Source organism: Rhamphochromis longiceps, linkage group LG19 (genome assembly GCF_057381845.1).
Source record: "Rhamphochromis longiceps isolate RC_006_pf linkage group LG19, R_longiceps_female_GT1.1, whole genome shotgun sequence".
Classification (NCBI taxonomy): Eukaryota; Metazoa; Chordata; class Actinopteri; order Cichliformes; family Cichlidae; genus Rhamphochromis; species Rhamphochromis longiceps.
The window spans coordinates 16,432,156-16,448,758 of record NC_140575.1 but is presented as its reverse complement, the minus strand read 5'-3'; the positions used below and the strand labels follow the sequence as shown (position 1 = coordinate 16,448,758).

Genomic DNA, 16,603 nt, shown 5'->3' with positions numbered 1-16,603 from the left:
ACCAAGCCTGTGTCGCACGGAGAGCAGAATAGGGTCAAGCAGAGAAGAGCACCATTGTTTTGGGGAAAAATGTTATCAGTGTGTGATGGCAGCAAGCAGAGGAAATACAAGCGCCAAGTTACTGTGTAGCAACAGGGGATGCAATTTGTATTTTAGGGGTTAATGATTCCAGTAAGGAACTAGGTCAATACCTAATTCACTGTCAGATGTGGCCACAACCAAATCAGTGAGTGATGCACCCAAAACTCGGTTTCTCCCATGCTTTTAGCGTGAGTTGCATTAGTAAGGCACTGCAACATGTGTAGTTATGCTGTGTTAACTGTGTTAGTAAAGAATCAAGATAATACCTGGTTTACCATGTATTTCAGTAGAGCTTCTAGGAAGTAGGCAGTGAGATCTTCCTGGTTCTTATCACCTGACTGGGGAGGAACAAGTGGAGTGATCTCTTCTGGAGTCACCTGAGCTGCAGAGAGGAAAAGAACAGAGTATGGTATGACATTAAAGGCTGCGAAATATCTTTAATATATTAGAGGTGCAAAAAAAAAGAAGTAATGTATCTATGAGTCTAATGCACTGTGTTTGAGAGTGTGTGTTGATAAAACTAACTCTCTGTCAAACTCAGTGGTGGGTTGATTAGAGTATCCAGGGTCCGTGGAGTCCCGTGGCAGAGCGGAGCCGGGAATCCAGGAATCAAACAGGCAAACATGCAGAGCTGCTCACGTTCTGCATTACTCTGTAAGGCCTGCATCCATAACAGGAACAAGCGCACACCTTCACGGCGGATCTACAATAACAAAAACAAACAAAAAAAATGAGAGGACGGGAGGAATAAATGAATGCATAAATGAACGCCCAGCAAAACTCAATGAACTCAGGCAACGTTGCAAAAAAGATTCTAGGTCCATAGGACTATCCAGTCCTGTGGACTCTGGATCAAGAGCCATGACTGACAGGTAAAGGAGTTTCACTGAATCACTGAGCAGTACCTTCAGAGAGTTCCCAGTGTGCAGCAGCTTCTTCAGAATCAGCCCTGAAAGAGAAAGGCATGTCAGCTTCATCACCTGCAGTGCACAGCTACTCTTACCTCTCTTTGAACTCAAGAAGTTGCCAGAAGCACTAAGATGCTTTGAGAGGCTGTTTGAGATTCAACATTACATATGGAGTAACCGTGTGAGTGGCCACAGTGTAAAATACTGGTTAAAAGTGAGTTACCAATGCTGTGGAACTGCCATCGGCTCTGGATTCTCTCGGGTAGGAGCTGAAGTATTTTCTAAATAAATGAAAAAGAGATTCACGTTAAGAGTGAGTCTTGCTATATTATTGATTACAGACAACCACCTCCAGCTGAACGTCAGCAAGACCAAGGAGCTGGTGGTGGACTTCAGAAGGGGTCAGCACAGAGACTACAAGCCCATTATCATCAATGGAGCTCCAGTGGAGAAGGTGCAGTCCTTCAAGTATCTTGGTGTCCACATCTCCTCAGACCTGACATGGGCTGCCCACATTCAGGTCCAGACCAAAAAGGCTAGGCAGCGCCTGTATCACCTACGACAACTGAGGAAGTTCAGGGTCTCTCCAAAGATCCTCAGGATTTTCTATACAGGCGCTGTGGAGAGCATCCTCACACAGAACATGACATTGTGGTTTGGGAACAGCTGTGTGAAGGACCAAAAAGCTCTCCAGAGAGTGATCCGTACAGCAGAACGCTGCTGCAGGATTGCTCTCCCCCCGCTTCAGGACACCTACACCAGGAGATGCCGGACTAGAGCAGCGCAGATACTGAAGGACCCGTCCCATCCTGGCAACAAACTGTTCCAACTTCTGCAATCTGGTAGAAGGTTCCGCATCTTCCGGGCAAGGACAGAGAGACTCAAGAGGAGCTTCTATCCCCAAGCCATCCGTGCCCTAAACACACACACCCGCCCTCTCACATCATCTATAATTGACTGAGACAGGACTCTTCCAGACACTAAACCAAGGCACAATGTACATTTCAATTCCTTTAATTTTAAATATGTTTATATTGTCTATCCTGTAAAATAGTCAGATGTCTATTCTTATTAATGTACAGAATTCACCTGCTTGCTGCTACTACTGCACATTCACCCAGTGTATATACTACATACACATATATATACATATATACACACACACACATATATATATATATATATATATATATATATATATATATATATATATATATATATATATATACACACACACACACATATACACACACACACACATATATATATATATATATATATATATATATATATATATATATATATATATATATATATATATATATATATATATATATATATATATATATATATATATATATATATATATATATATAATGTTTTTCCTCTACACCCCCCCCCCCCCCCCCCAATTTTTTTGCACATGTCGAGGAGCGTGTCAGGCTACATTTCACTGTGTGTTATACTTGTATAACTATGCATGTGACAAATAAAGAACCTTGACCTTGATATTGCCCATTCATTGATGAATTCACCGGTTGGCTGGTTAATTTCTCATTCATGCAATGCAATAATGGAAAAATTGTTGCTATGTTTTCATTACATAGTTGCACTCTTATGGTATTATTGAAAGTTAATATCACAATGTAACTAATCAATCAACTGTTTATTGTTTGGCCAAAGTTCTTCAAGAAAATCAGCATTAAGCATCTTCCTTTATCTTAATTCTCACTGGAAATGTGCTCTGCCCAGCCCTGCTCTGAATTGAAAATACGTTGAGGGGCAAACGGAGGTCAGTAACACTAACACACACACACACACACACACACACACACACACACACACACACACACACACACACACACACACACACCTATCTTATCCTGGCTACACTAAGCACCACCACATGCCAGTGGAATGATAGCCAGTGTTATGGCATCCATCGAGAACACCAACAGAGAGGCCGAGCGTTTGGAAGCACAAACACCTCTGTGGTTTAACAAAATGTCAGGGATCCACCGTGCAGCCACACTCTGTCCTGTTATTTATTTCTACCAACAAACCCCGACATTTTGAGGTCAGCTTCGTAGGACTGAATGTTGTAGAAAAAAATATCCCAGATATAACAGTTAGCTTTAAGATTCTGGCAACGACGTGCAAGTGCAAATGTGACATATCCTCAATGAAATCAAACTGTACAATACTTATAATCTAAAAATCTGTAAGGTTTCAAATACCTCAAAGATGAAGAGGATCGAGTCCAGCTCTTCCCTCTGAGATTTATGACCTGAAAAACAAAGAATAATTTATTTATGCCTACAATACCCGTTAAACCACCATTTTATACCACCTGTAATACTTACCTTTTTGCTTGAGGCTGACCTCAATGGTGACAAAATTCTCAAAGAAAACATAGTAGATATGAGAATAGTTCAGGTCGAAGAATTGCTTCAGCTCGGCCGGCTCCGCATTTTCTAAAAAAAATTAACGGTACAAAGGATCAGAGGGTCAACGAACATACACATTCAGGAGAATAGGAAAAAAATTAAAACGCAATAAATTCCCCTACATCTGCTTCAGCGTTTACACCCATTAACATGAATGTAACTTTACATTTTCTTAAACACATTTAATCTCTCATCCAAGAGGCTTAAAAATCCAGCCGCTTTCTTTCCAAGCTCCTTAGACTAACATGACTTGGATGACAGAGAACCTACACAGACATTAACCAAACATCACACACTCAACAAGACCTGGATATTCCTCTTAACAATCCCGCCTCTGTACAAACAAAACATCGCATGTGCATCTTCAACTCGACCCCTCTAGTTTAAGAAATCAGAGATTTTCTTTTTACTTTGACTCTGTGAATAACCAATAACTGGGGAATAACAAGTCTTATAGGACACTGGCTTCAAGTATCTGATTTTAAAACAGATATTAAATAGTATTAAATAGTGAGAAATATAAAATGCTTCACAACTATCTTTTTGTGACAACTCACACTCATACGTGCCTGTCAAACTAAGACATCCTGTATTCCTCAGAGACAAACTGGGGTTGGAGCTTTTCTTGTTTATTTCCCAAATCTCTGGAATAGTTGACCTAAAATGTCATGAAAGGAAACTCTACTGATTACCAGAAACCCATAAAGAGACACTTTAAAAAAAAAATTGTCCGTTTAACTTGTGTTGTTGGTTTATGATGGTAACAGGAAATGGTGCTTTTTATAGTACCGCTGCAGAGGGGTACTAACCAGCAGGTTCAGCCACATTAGTGATCGAACACACTACAGATACAGAGAACATTTGTGTTATCAGTATCAGCCTGTATGTGCACTGTATCACTTCTGTGTGATTTCGTTTTAAATTAGCTTTCCTATGCTTGTTTCTTTTGTCTATTGTGCACCCCTGTAAAGCCTCTTAAACCTTTACACATGAAATACAAACACAAATCGACTCAACTACAAGTCAAAATTCATGCTTAAATGGAGAAAACACAGTGGTGAGAGGAAAATTCTCACTCTTCTTCACAGGAAGCATATTTAAATAAAATAACCCTACCACCATATATGGGCGCTCTAAATATACCCGTGTTATGTAAAGAAGCTGTAAAAACAACACACAGCTCAGTTTGTCATGCAAACAGTCTCTTTTCAAGAATAAGGAAGTTTACTTGATGTGTTTTGCACCTCACCATTAATGGCAGCAGTTGAAAGAGACACACACACAAACACGCTGGTTTAAACACACTCATATTGAAACACAACCACCACTGTGGCTGAAGGTCATGCACAAACACGAATTTGGTCCCCATAGCCTAAAAAGCAAAACCGAAACACACCACAAGTTTTAAAAAGGCTGTGGTGTGATTCTGAATCTCTTAGCAAATGATGCAGAGTCTTTTCTGCTATTTCATCTGATTCAAACAGCAGGGATATATTTTCACTATGGATGACACACGATAAAACTTCGACCCTCTGTGCCCCATAATTTAACACCAGATGACCCACTGAGGATCCTGCAAAGAAGTGACCTTCTCAGAAGTTGTTCATTAAGCTCAATAACACAGTTGTAAGACGCACAGCATCATTATGGTGAATTCGCGTATTCTTGAAACAGACAACATGTTCATAAATAATATTTTTTCTTAATTCAGTGGTGCAGGTCTACAGTGCAATACTGTTAAAGCTCGAGTTCGCTAAACAAGCAAAAACAGAACTGAAAAAATTACTTGCGTTAACTCATAACAGGCCTTCATTTGTTAGTGGACAGAACAGAAGTTTAAGCATTTTGCTGATATTTTTGGCTGTTTTACAAACAAAAATGAATTTTATGCTTAAGTAAAACAGTTTTAAATCACAGTCCTTGTGATTTTGCTTCTTTTGAAGGCCAACACCTTTTTGGTTGTCCCAGAAATTTCCATATACAGGACAAACCCACTTTTGGCTGCTTCCTTATTCAAGGCGGTCGCCACAGTGGGTGGGGCGGCTTGTTTGATTTGGCAGATTTTTACCCCTGACACCCTTCCTGATGAAACTCCAAAGGAATTAGTGTCTCCAAAATCTGTATCTGGAAAGACAAACCCTTATATTCATAAATGTAACGACATATTTGTACAATATTCTCTTTAATCATTTATGCAGGCATGTATGGCTCTAGGAATTGTTTTTTTAATTAAGAATTTTCCTTGCAATGTATGGCAATTAAATGGCATATTAAAACAAATAAACAAAATCAGCTTTTAGGAACCATTCTATTTCTTTAAAAACATTTGTATAACAAAAATGCTTCTGTTAAGTAATGCCATACAGTCTCATTACCTTACAGATTCTTACTACAGACTGTAAAGTGGCTGCACTAGTTGAGGACATCAGTTAATGTGTGATGGAGCACCAATGCAGTACAGCTTCAAGTTAATATTTTTCCCAGTCTGTCTAAACTTTAATTCTCCTCGCTGCTTGTTAAGTTATCGTTCATGCATTACTCCTAGTTGGATAGTCAACACATTGTTTGAATGTTTGCAGAATCTTAATGAGCTTGAAAGTCAACATTGGCACGACCACCTTTATTCTTAAACACAGTCTGAACGCTCTGAGGCAGCTTTCTTTTAACTTCTTTAAGTAGCCTTTAGGAATAGTTCTGCAGACTTCTTGACAGACATTCAAAGCTCTTCTTCGGATGTTGGCTACCTTTAGATGATCCCACAGTGGTTCAATAATGTTGAGGTCCAGGCTTTTGCGAGGCTAATCCATGACTGATAATGTTTATTTGTGTGTTTTTCTATCCAGATATGATTTCCTACTGTTGCCAATCCAATGGTGGATCTGATGGCACCTTTCTGTGTTTATTATTTATCAACATGACACAGCCTCCATCGTGTTTTACAGATGGCTACAGAAGCTGATTGTTGTACATCTTTCATGACCTCCTGCATACTTAATGACAATGACTTGAAGCAAAAATAAAAAAATTTGGATTCATCACACCATCAGACTTGTTGCAGCTGATTTTCAGTTGGCTTCTTAACACCCACCCTTCCACTGAGCTGACTTCTAATCAGGCTTTTGGACACAGCAGATGAACTGATCCAAACACCTATTACAAGTCTGTAAAATTGTGTTATCTTTGGCATTTTTATAACTTCGACTTGAGAAATGTGAAGAAATGGTGTGTTTTTGTTACAGATACAATTTAAAATTGGTTCTTTGCTAAGTTTTCTGTTTTGTGTATACACAAAGTTCATCCCTTGAGTTAAGTACCCTTTGTAATGCTTGAAGGTTTGCAGGTCAGTTTTAAGCGACATTAACCATAATATGAAAATGACCAGGAACAAAGACTGGACTGAAAATGGGTGAAAAAGTAGCCAATTTTAAAGAAACAAAAGAAAACAAAACAAAAAAACAACAACTTTGAAAGACCTTTAGAAAGCCTGCAAAACTTTACCTCAGGACCAAATTTAGAAAAAAAAATACAAAAAAGCAAAATATAAAGAAAGGGACAGTGGCTCGGGATGTTTGCACAGTACGCTGCAAGTTAAATCTGATTTTGTCCATTTAACTACATTTTGTGAAAAATCAAACTTTCAACATCATCTGGACATCCTTTTTGGACTTTTAAACAGAGAAAAGTTTTTATCAATTTGAATAAAATGAAACAAACAAAACTTTCTTCATCAAGACACGAGTAAAAAATAACAAATACATAAAAAAAAATAATAAAAAAAAATCTCTCATGACTCACTCTGAGGACTTAACTGGAATAATCTGAACACTGTTTCTTGCCTTGTATGAGAAAGTCTGACTGGACCACTACTGAACTCACAGTAAACATCTGTTCATCTGTAGTTAAGTTATTAGAATAGTAGAACAGCTGGTTTTAACTGAGGAGTTTATCACCAGGTTTCTTTTTTAAATAAAGCTCGTTTATGTAAAGAGAGAGGGGGTCTGGAATGAAGAAAGCCAAAAGGGATTTGGGAACAGTTGCTTATTAACCTGATTGCATAGCAGTGCAACAGCTCCTTTTACTCATTATGCCATAATAGGTGTGACCAGTTTTGAAAACCTAAAAATTGCTCAAGAGTCTTAGTGCTCCTGTCTGCTTCCCACAACGGCTGGAACAACAACAACAACAACAACATGAACAAATACTTAACTGCTGCAGTTAACAATTCTTCAGTGTTGTGCAAATGAAAACCACTTTCTTCATTTCATATGGCAACTTGACTGCAAAACATGTCTTTAGCCATTATTCAGTCATCTGCTTCCTTTCAGACCATTTCACTTCAAGTGTGTTTATGTCTCAGCCTCTTATCATGGTCCTGTGTTCCCAATAGAGAACAGGGAGGGGGCACACCCCTTTCCTTTTCTGTCTTGCACACACATACACAAACACAGACACCAGTAACTTTTACAATAGAAACAGGAAGCCGAGCTACTGGACACAGAGAGGAAAGAGTAGAGGCTATTTCCCTCTCTGGTCGGTGTGGGAGTAAGTGTGTCAGTGAAAGACACTCATCCATCACTTTAATACCCTGCTATCTTCCTTTATTCTCCCACGCATTCATAACCCTGAATGTGGTGTTGTGTTGCAACACATCTTAACACATGTTAAGAAAACATTCAGCATTTCTCACACATCAGGCCTTTCCCCAAAACTCACACAGGCACGCCCCTGCAGCAACCAGAGAAGCCTGTCAAACGGCCTGAAGCATCACTGAGGTTGTTTAGATGTTCAACGCGCATCACACCTGATTTTATTTTATCCAAACACCCCATGCCAAACTCCATTCATAAATCTGACGATGTAATGGTATTGCTAAACAATCAATATAAATAACAGCCTTAAAGCTTCCCCTTTAACTCGACAGCAGAAGCAGCCAGGCTCCTTTAAAATTCACTTCGTATATTGAGAGTTACATATCCATCATTCTGACGGTAAAAGGGGGAGAAACTATGACTTCAGAGATAAACAATTCAGAAAAAATAATATAACCTTACAAAATGTTTGATGAAAGAAAACGGACATGATGCCGAATTAATGAGACAATTTCAAAATATTCTTCTGTGTTCTGGTTTGTGAAAAGAAATCCGGCGTGTCTCTCTACAATCGAGTCAACTTTGAACTTGGAGATTTTCTGACTTGAGTTTGGTGTGGCATGCACCAAGGCAGTAAACTGAAATCTAGAAGCTAAGCTGTTCGCCCTTTAATAATGCTTTCTAACTTACCTATGACTATTCTGAGATGCTTGAGCCTCGTCAGCACGTCCTTCTTTGGGTCCAGCACTTTCTGTGTGGATTTTTTAACGTCCCCATGAGGTTTTTTGGAAAACATTCCTGAGGCAGGAGACGCAAGAATGCGATGGTAGACAGCAAGGAGGAGCTAGCCTGTGTAGCCAGCTAATCTTCAAACTATAACGAAAAACGTGTCTCCCGGAGCATTAGCAGCCCTCCGCAACAGCGTGGAGTATTTCTACGGGTAAAAAATTATCAGAGAAACTCATTCTCTTTAAACTAAGACAAATATGTACAGCGTAGCGGGGCAACGCATCCATCCATTGCACCTCCCTTCTCCACAACAGTCACTAGCTGCTTAGTTAGAAAACATCATGGCGGAGGAGGGGAGGGGGGGAAACAAAATAATAGATAGCAGATAAATTCAACGCAAAAATGCCACAGTAATAAGCAAAATTTCTATCCCGTTTGTCATAAATATCACACAGATCTTACATACTTTGGACATACGTGGATTTTAATCTTTTAATGTTTTAAACGTGCAGGATTCTGTTCGAACTCTCCGCCTCAAGCTAGAGCGGTGAAACATGGGTAATGTAGTTTAAGCTTCCACAGTGGTCCTCTATTCATTAGACTATTCTAGATAAAAAAAAACTACAATTCCCAAAACAAATAAAGGCGTCCTGCAGAGATTTGTTTTTAGCTTAGCTGGAGCACACGAGTGTAATCGTAACTGAGGTATAACGATAAGTTTTTACTTTTTTTCCCCCTCCGAAAACATTTTTTTCCCAACACATCCTGCAAAGTACCACCTATCTTGTAAGATGTGAGTCAGTTAAAGCTTGCTTGTTTGTATATATTTGTAATTAAGTCGTGATAGTTTTTCTTCCTACTTGACTATATTCTCTTGCTAACGTGCTAACGAAATGCTAATACTGCTGTCGTGTATTGTTTTTTTTGAATAATTTAATAATTTCAAAGCTAAGCTAGGGAGAGCTTAGCGAATAAACTAGCATAAGCAATAAAATAGTGTGTACGATTATTGTCTATAATATTCAAACACCTTGAGGATACTTTTCAAGTTCCACCATTAAAAACAGTTAACTGAAGAAAAATGTGTATGAGAAGTCGTTCACTACGAACAGTATAAACAAATATCCCACATTATTAGCTTCTTTAGTTAAGCTGAATATTACACAGGTAAATGTGAGTCAAAAAAAATCACCTGGTTGATCAACGATCGCTGGATATATGAAGGACGTAATCAAACTAAAAACCCAGAAATAATTCTAAGTTAAGAAGTTATATAATTGTATTAGCAGGAAAAAACAGAGTTGATGTTCTTTAGCAATACATTTGTTAGTGATATTTAATTAATTCGGGATGAGCGCATCAATCAGAGCAGCAACTGAACTATTAACGTTTTAATCAACCTACTAGTTGTGGCATGCTGATTTGTAATTTCCCTTAGTGTTTTAAATAATCTAGAGAAAACATATGGTAGGATGTGAAGAAAGGAACTGCGGTACTGCATGAGGAAGTCAGAGGTGGCAGAGAAGTGTGTGATCATGGTGAGGGAGGTGTAACAGTGAAACAGCAAGGAGGAGAGGTAGGGAGGGGACATGAGTTTAAATACCGGGGTCAACCATCCAGAGCAATGAACAGTGTACAAAAGAGGTGAAGAAGAGAGTGACTACCATCAGTAAAATATAGGAGTTCTGCTGCCTAACAAATAATTGAATATTGTATGTGCAACTGGCAAAACAACCTGGCTATGTTTCTGTCCCACACCAGTAACCTGACGCAGAGTTGCCGCCATGCCATTGCACCGTGACCGGGAGAAAAAGGAGAGTACAGCTGAGGAGATGGAGGCGGAGGAACATGAGCAGGAGGCATCAAGCTCAGAGGAGGAGGACTCTGACACTTCCTCTGTCTCTGAGGATGGAGACAGCTCAGGTGAGAAACACTGGTCGCAGGAAATGAGCAGAACATTCCTGTACAGCTGTCATTAAAAATGAATACTTGAGTGAATCAATCAGATTTTACAAAGTTGTCAAAGCTTCAACTGAATATCATTATATTCCTACTCAGCAGAGTTTTCTTACATAGCCACCGAGTTGCTCCCTTCTTCCATCAAAGACTAGTTTCATACCAAAGGTGTGTTTGTTTTATGCTGTTCTAGAAATGGATGAGGTGGACTGTGAGCGGAGAAGAATGGAGTGTCTGGATGAAATGTGCAACTTGGAGAAGCAATTCACTGATCTCAAAGACCAGTAAGACTGACTCTTTGCTTCAAATGGGAGTTGTTTTAGGAAAGTCATATAACAGTGAGTTGCATCCATATTTACTCCTGCGTCTGTGTACAGGTTGTATCGTGAGCGTCTCAGTCAGGTTAACAGCAAGCTGGCAGAGGTGGAGGCTGGCCGGGCGGCAGAATATCTGGAGCCTCTGGCAGTACTGCTGGAGAACATGCAGGTCCGCACCAAGGTGGCAGGTAACTTAAATGCATAGACACCTTCACATCACACTTGCATTTGTTGTTTATGTAGCCAGCTGTGCAATGCCTTCTGGTAGAGTTGCAGTTTGTGCAGCAGGGTGTTGAGTTGCCTGCTTTGCATTTGCAGAAAGTTGACATGTAACCTAGTAACATGAATTAAAAGTGAAATGTTTGCAGAAACACATTTTGTGTGCCTTTTTTTGTAATTACAGAAAAAGTGTGTAAGCCAATGTGTTGTTTTCAATTTAAAATCCAGGAGTAGTATTTAATCAAAGTATTTATTTAATCAAACATGGTCAGTGACTGTATGGCTGTAAGTGGCTGTGGGAAACACTGTCTAAAGTACACATAGGCAAAATACATCTAGTGGATAATGCAAGTCCATCCTGCAACAAATTAGTAACAAGCAGCATTCTAATAAGGAAGACTGCTGTTGGTGTGTTTAATCAATAACCTGTGCATTGGTGCATATCAGACTGCTGGCAAGATGTAGCCTAATTTAAATATACATTGCATCCATTCAGAATTTTTTTTTATATATCAACTATTAACTATGTAAAGATTTACATTAGCCAGTTTTTGCATGCTATCTAAGTCACAGTATGGAAATGTGGAGCAATCCTCAAGTGCAAAATCCCCACTGTGAGAAACCACACGATGTGGTGAATTTGAATTTTGCTGTTTGCATCTGGCCTCAGCAAGTGGTGTTTTAGGACCTCTTAAACAGACTCTTGGGGAAAAGTGCTGGCCCAGGTTAAGTTAGATAGCACAGAGATGGTGTCATTACTCGGAACGTGCAAAAACAAGTTTCTTTTTTTTTTTGACACGCCCTTTCAAATAAAGGTGTTATTAGTAATAGCACAAGTTCTTTGACACACTGATCTCTTTATTCATTTGGATATTGTGTGTCTCTCTCCGTCTTTGGCAGGTATCTACAGAGAGTTGTGTTTGGAGTCTGTGAAGAACAAATACGACTGTGAGATCCAGGCAGCATGTCAACACTGGGAGGTTGGACACACTGTTTAATATACCAAACTATTTTTTATTTATTTAGATATGTGGTAATGCAATTGTTTTCTCTGTATTATTATATGGTCTTTATATTATAAAGGGCTTTGAGGTGATTACTGCTGTGATTTGGCGCTTTATAAATAAAACTGAATTGATCCAGTCTGTGTGTATGATTATGTGTTTTATGTGTTATTTTGACTCTGTGTGTGCAGAGTGAGAAGCTGCTGCTGTTTGATACAGTGCAGAATGAGCTGGAGGAGAAAATCCGAAGACTAGAGGAGGACAGGCACAGCATTGATATTACATCAGGTAACACAGTCATTCACGTTGTTTGATTACGTTTGTACCCTCCCACCATATACGGGAAGTCACGTTACAATGAATGCAAAGACAAAACATTTGAGTTTTTGTTTTTATTTTTCTATCAGAGCTGTGGAATGATGAGCTGTCAGGAAGGAAGAAGAGACGAGATGCTTTAAGTCCAGATAAGAAGAGGAGACGCCCGTCGGTGGTGTCTGATATCCTTCTAATGTCTTTACTCTTGCTCATAATGATTCTACTCCTAAATAACTTAACTACTTGTGCTGTAGCCATGTGTCTGATTACATTTCATCCCTGCTCTGGCAGTCAGTCACTGTCCTTAACTCTGCTTACGTCCATATATTGTCTACATGCTACCAGATCTGGACATCCTAGAGGACTGGACCGCGATCAGGAAGGTATGTGTTAATGTGCAGGACTCCACCCTCTTTCTTATTTCTCAGGTTGTGTATTCCTGATTCCTTTTTCTTGCCTCCTCTCCTGAGGCTCTTGCTTGTGAGCCATCTTTTCATAATGTGACATGTGGCACATCTGGAATCCTCATCAGTTTTCACCTTGAGAAATTGAAGCAACAACTGTCTACAAAGTACGTCCCTCTCCTCCAGAAGCATTTTAGGAATTAAGACATCTAATATGTACTGAGATTGATTTCCAAGTCATAGGCAGAAGGATGAGGAGGCACAAAATTCAGAAATGCGAAAATCCTCTTATCTTTGTCTCTTTGTGGCGGTTTATTGTGTGTTTAGGCAACATTTAACAATCATGTGTGTGTTCACCCAGGCCGTGGCTACGCTCGGGCCTCACAGAGGGAGATCTGACTCTGAGAGCTCTGCGTTCCCATTCAGACCTGACAGAAGCAGGCCCATTCTAAACTGCTGAGACACCCACACAAGCAGCCGCATAGGAAAAAACACCTCAAGGACCTCCAACACGGAAACCTCTACATGACACATGGTGGCATTCAGGTCTGCAGTCATAAAAACGCACACAGCAGGACATTTCTCAGTCTTCACAGAATCCTCTGCACTTCTCAGCTGACAGTGATTCCACCTGTCTGTGAGATGATTGGTCAAGCTGCCTCTCCTGCCAACCATCATGACTTTAATAGATAAACAGGAACGGAAGCATTATTGATCACCGCTCGTATGTTTGGGTATTGCTGCTTTATTTCACACTCAGGCTCTGTAGACTGTTTCAGCCGACACAGGTTTTTGTAGTTTGTTAAGAAAACCACAACAATTAAAACAAACATCTCATGTTAAATGTTATGAAAACGGCTCAGCGCGTAAAAGCCATTGATGCTACAGCTTAAGCATCACTGAACCTGTTCCTTCAAAATGCTTTTCAGTCAGTGTTTAGATTTTGAATACATCCATTCACTTCGGATGCACAGATGGCCTTCATTAAAAATTTAAATGCTTCTCAAAGGTCGTATGCGGTGAGGTTGGTGTCCTCGCTCCACATTGTGGTTGCCTTGAGTGAGTTAATTGGTGAGCTTATGCTGGTAAAATGGGCGGGAGTATGAAAATGAGTCATTTGTTTAAGCAAACATTTCAGCCGAGCATCAAATTCACATCAAGTCTGACTTTTTACAGCTTGCAAACTCTGTGTCGATTATTGGTTGGTAAAGAAATCAGTCGTTCTGTGCTCAACAAGGTCGAGGACTTGGTTTGACTTCAGATTCACCATGTGTTTTGCTGTAGGTTTTCAAATTTCAGGCTTCCAGTGACTAAGTGGGGGGAGAATACAAGTTCATCAATGATGCCATAAAATATATGGGTTTTTTTGTTTGTCTGTTTTTTTGCCTTTAATACAGTTTACTTTTTGAAGACCATCCATGAGATATTTTACGAAACCAATAAAAGGGGTTATTTGGAAAAGAGTAATGCACAGAATTCCTGTCAGTGAGCTGACTTACAAAGACTTTTTGTCATTAGTGTAAGAGTAAAAACAGGCATTTTTCTTTTCAGTCTGCCTTGTTCATACAGTACAGTGTTTATGGACAGTCAAGGCACATTCCTCTGGCTTGTAGTGATGGAATGCTAAAACAGCGGTCTCTGTAATGTGCTGAAAGAATTATCCACCAATACCAGATCTTACTTTGAAGGAAGTGAGCCAGATCTGTGCTGAGACTGACCAGAAAGTTTCATTAAATTCTGTTTGGTTATTTTAGCATAATCCAGTGGATATAAAGAGCAGAAGGTGGACTATTTTAAGTGAGGGCTAAATGTAATGTATAAACAGCACATGAAAAGTTAAAGTGCTAATGTTGTCATTCTGCAGGTGTTGCATCCTCTTCTCTCACATCTACCTCTTTTCTCTCTCTCTCATGCTCTTCAAAGTACAGTTCACATTTTTCCTCATGAACGTGTAAATGCTGGCATCTTTATGAACACCGTTAGGTAACTTAGTGGTTGGCATGGTTGTTCAAATTTGTTGGCATTGTTTCGTTGTTATAAAGCCTGCAGAAATGTTAATTGTACGTGGTGGTGGGGGGAGTTAAGCCAACAAAATCCTTTAATCAGTCATCTCACGGTTGATGATGAAACAAAACTGCCATTTGATAGCATCGTTTTTTATGTATAGGTTCTGGGGATGTAATATCCAAAAGTTTGGACAATAGGTTTTCACTTGCCCTTTTCTTGTTTATCATGTTGATGATTTTACAATTAAAAGTTGTTTTATAAACATGTCCTTTAGGCGTCTTTGTGAAAGCGCTGTCGGCAGAGCTACTTCCTCTCGATTTCAGCCTCGCATCTTTGCAACTGATTGCTTCATTAATACCAATGAAATATTTAGCAACTTTCTGCAGTGGAGCTCACAGAGTGCTTCCACATCTTTAAAGGAAGCAGCAATGGATGCAGGAACTAAATGGGGAAAAACCTGTCGAGCTCTCAAAGTATACACTGTGTACTCTTAATGAAATAATAGAGCAGATGTATTTCCTCTTTCAGAAGAACGTGCAGTATTCTCCTACATTACCTAATGATTACAACAGGTTAGAGGATATACAGTTACTATTTAGTAACTGTATATCCTTCTACTGTTTTTAAGTTGTGGCAGGATGGCCCTGCAATTTTTTTTTTTTTTTTTCCATGTCTCAAATCTACTTGATGTAACTGACTGACTAATGTAAATCCAAATAAATATGCCCCTGTAATATAATAATTTGTACACACAAATACTGTATAGCAATATATTAAATAGGCTACACTAGCTCCTAAAAGCAAAAGAAGTTCCATCAGATTAAGTTACAGCATCAAAACATGTTGATTCAAAGTTCCACGGCGGAGGACTAGCAGGCATTTAAATGCATTTTAAGTTTTACAGTTGATAAAGACTTCATTCATACTAAGAGATACACAATTAAATGACAAAAGTTCTAACCCCCTATTAAAACTTTAATTATAGGACAGTCTGGGTAATGAGCTAGCAGATCTTTTTCTCAGGTTTTACATGTTTAATGTTGACAGAAACTTTCTATTAAGCTGTATATTTACAGGGAGAAATTTGCATAATTATGACTGAAGCTGGAGAAGTAAACCTTTATTTTCAGATTTTTCTGAGCATCTTTAAAATATTCTGGAAATGTATCATGTGATAAATCACCAGAAGTTGAGAAACTGTTGTATACAGTCATGGTTAAAATAAATCAAAGCATATTTTGCAATTTCAGAAGTGTCAAATTCAAAACAATTTAAAAATTTAAAATGTAACTATTTTTTAATAATGTTTTGTTTCTCCTGATGACTTTACAGCTGTATGCATAACAACTTACATTAGTAAATATGATGACACTGACAATTCAAGTCTTTATTAATCTAGCAATAATCACTTTTTACAAAATTCACATGAAGGTATCCTCTGTTCCAGTCAGTCTATTAAACTTACTCCTGTGACTGTTTATTCAGGGAAACATGAGCAGCTATTATAAGCCACCTTTTTCAAAGTCTAGGCCATATTAAAGTCACTGTAACATGATCAAAAGCACTGTTCAACTGCTTCTCTCACTGTGAAATAAGAAGAAAAATATCCCACTTCCCACAGGGAAGT

General features: G+C 38.9%; 2 protein-coding genes across 11 annotated transcripts in view; one reads left to right on the top strand and one right to left on the bottom strand.

Annotated features, from left to right (window-relative positions):
- ralgapa1 (Ral GTPase activating protein catalytic subunit alpha 1) overlaps window positions 1-9,111 on the bottom strand; it is a 76,776-nt gene extending 67,665 nt beyond the window's left edge. For 3 of the 8 annotated variants that reach the window (XM_085390557.1, XM_085390560.1, XM_085390559.1), the window contains exons 1-7: window positions 8,716-9,107; window positions 3,353-3,463; window positions 3,227-3,276; window positions 1,213-1,270; window positions 987-1,030; window positions 607-784; window positions 348-463 (exon numbers count right to left, since the gene is read on the bottom strand). In XM_085390557.1, coding sequence (XP_085246683.1) covers window positions 348-463; window positions 607-784; window positions 987-1,030; window positions 1,213-1,270; window positions 3,227-3,276; window positions 3,353-3,463; window positions 8,716-8,821 — 663 coding nt within the window. In that variant the 5' untranslated portion in view covers window positions 8,822-9,107. Of the gene's footprint in view, window positions 1-347; window positions 464-606; window positions 785-986; window positions 1,031-1,212; window positions 1,271-3,226; window positions 3,277-3,352; window positions 3,464-8,715 lie in introns of all 8 variants that reach the window. The other 5 variants (XM_085390563.1, XM_085390564.1, XM_085390558.1 and 2 more) reach the window with 5 other exon arrangements.
- A 275-nt stretch (window positions 9,112-9,386) lies between these two features.
- brms1la (BRMS1 like transcriptional repressor a) lies at window positions 9,387-15,240 on the top strand. 3 transcript variants are annotated; one of them, XM_085390569.1, is made up of 9 exons: window positions 9,387-9,547; window positions 10,516-10,677; window positions 10,904-10,994; window positions 11,088-11,215; window positions 12,147-12,226; window positions 12,442-12,538; window positions 12,658-12,747; window positions 12,884-12,948; window positions 13,331-15,240. In XM_085390569.1, exons 2-9 carry the CDS (start codon window positions 10,539-10,541, stop codon window positions 13,427-13,429), a joined length of 789 nt encoding a protein of 262 aa, XP_085246695.1. In that variant the 5' UTR covers window positions 9,387-9,547; window positions 10,516-10,538; the 3' UTR covers window positions 13,430-15,240. The 3 variants fall into 3 exon arrangements, with proteins under 3 accessions (XP_085246695.1, XP_085246697.1, XP_085246696.1); XM_085390571.1 differs by having other exon boundaries at window positions 9,392-9,459; XM_085390570.1 differs by having other exon boundaries at window positions 9,399-9,540.
- The last annotated feature ends 1,363 nt before the right edge of the window (window positions 15,241-16,603 follow it).

Coding starts and splice junctions, on each gene's coding strand:
- brms1la (XM_085390569.1), top strand. CDS start 10,539: ATGCCATTGCACCGTGACCGGGAGAAAAAGGAGAGTACAGCTGAGGAG. Junction 10,995..11,087: donor TTCACTGATCTCAAAGACCA/GTAAGACTGACT, acceptor GTCTGTGTACAG/GTTGTATCGTGAGCGTCTCA. Junction 11,216..12,146: donor GGTCCGCACCAAGGTGGCAG/GTAACTTAAATG, acceptor CGTCTTTGGCAG/GTATCTACAGAGAGTTGTGT.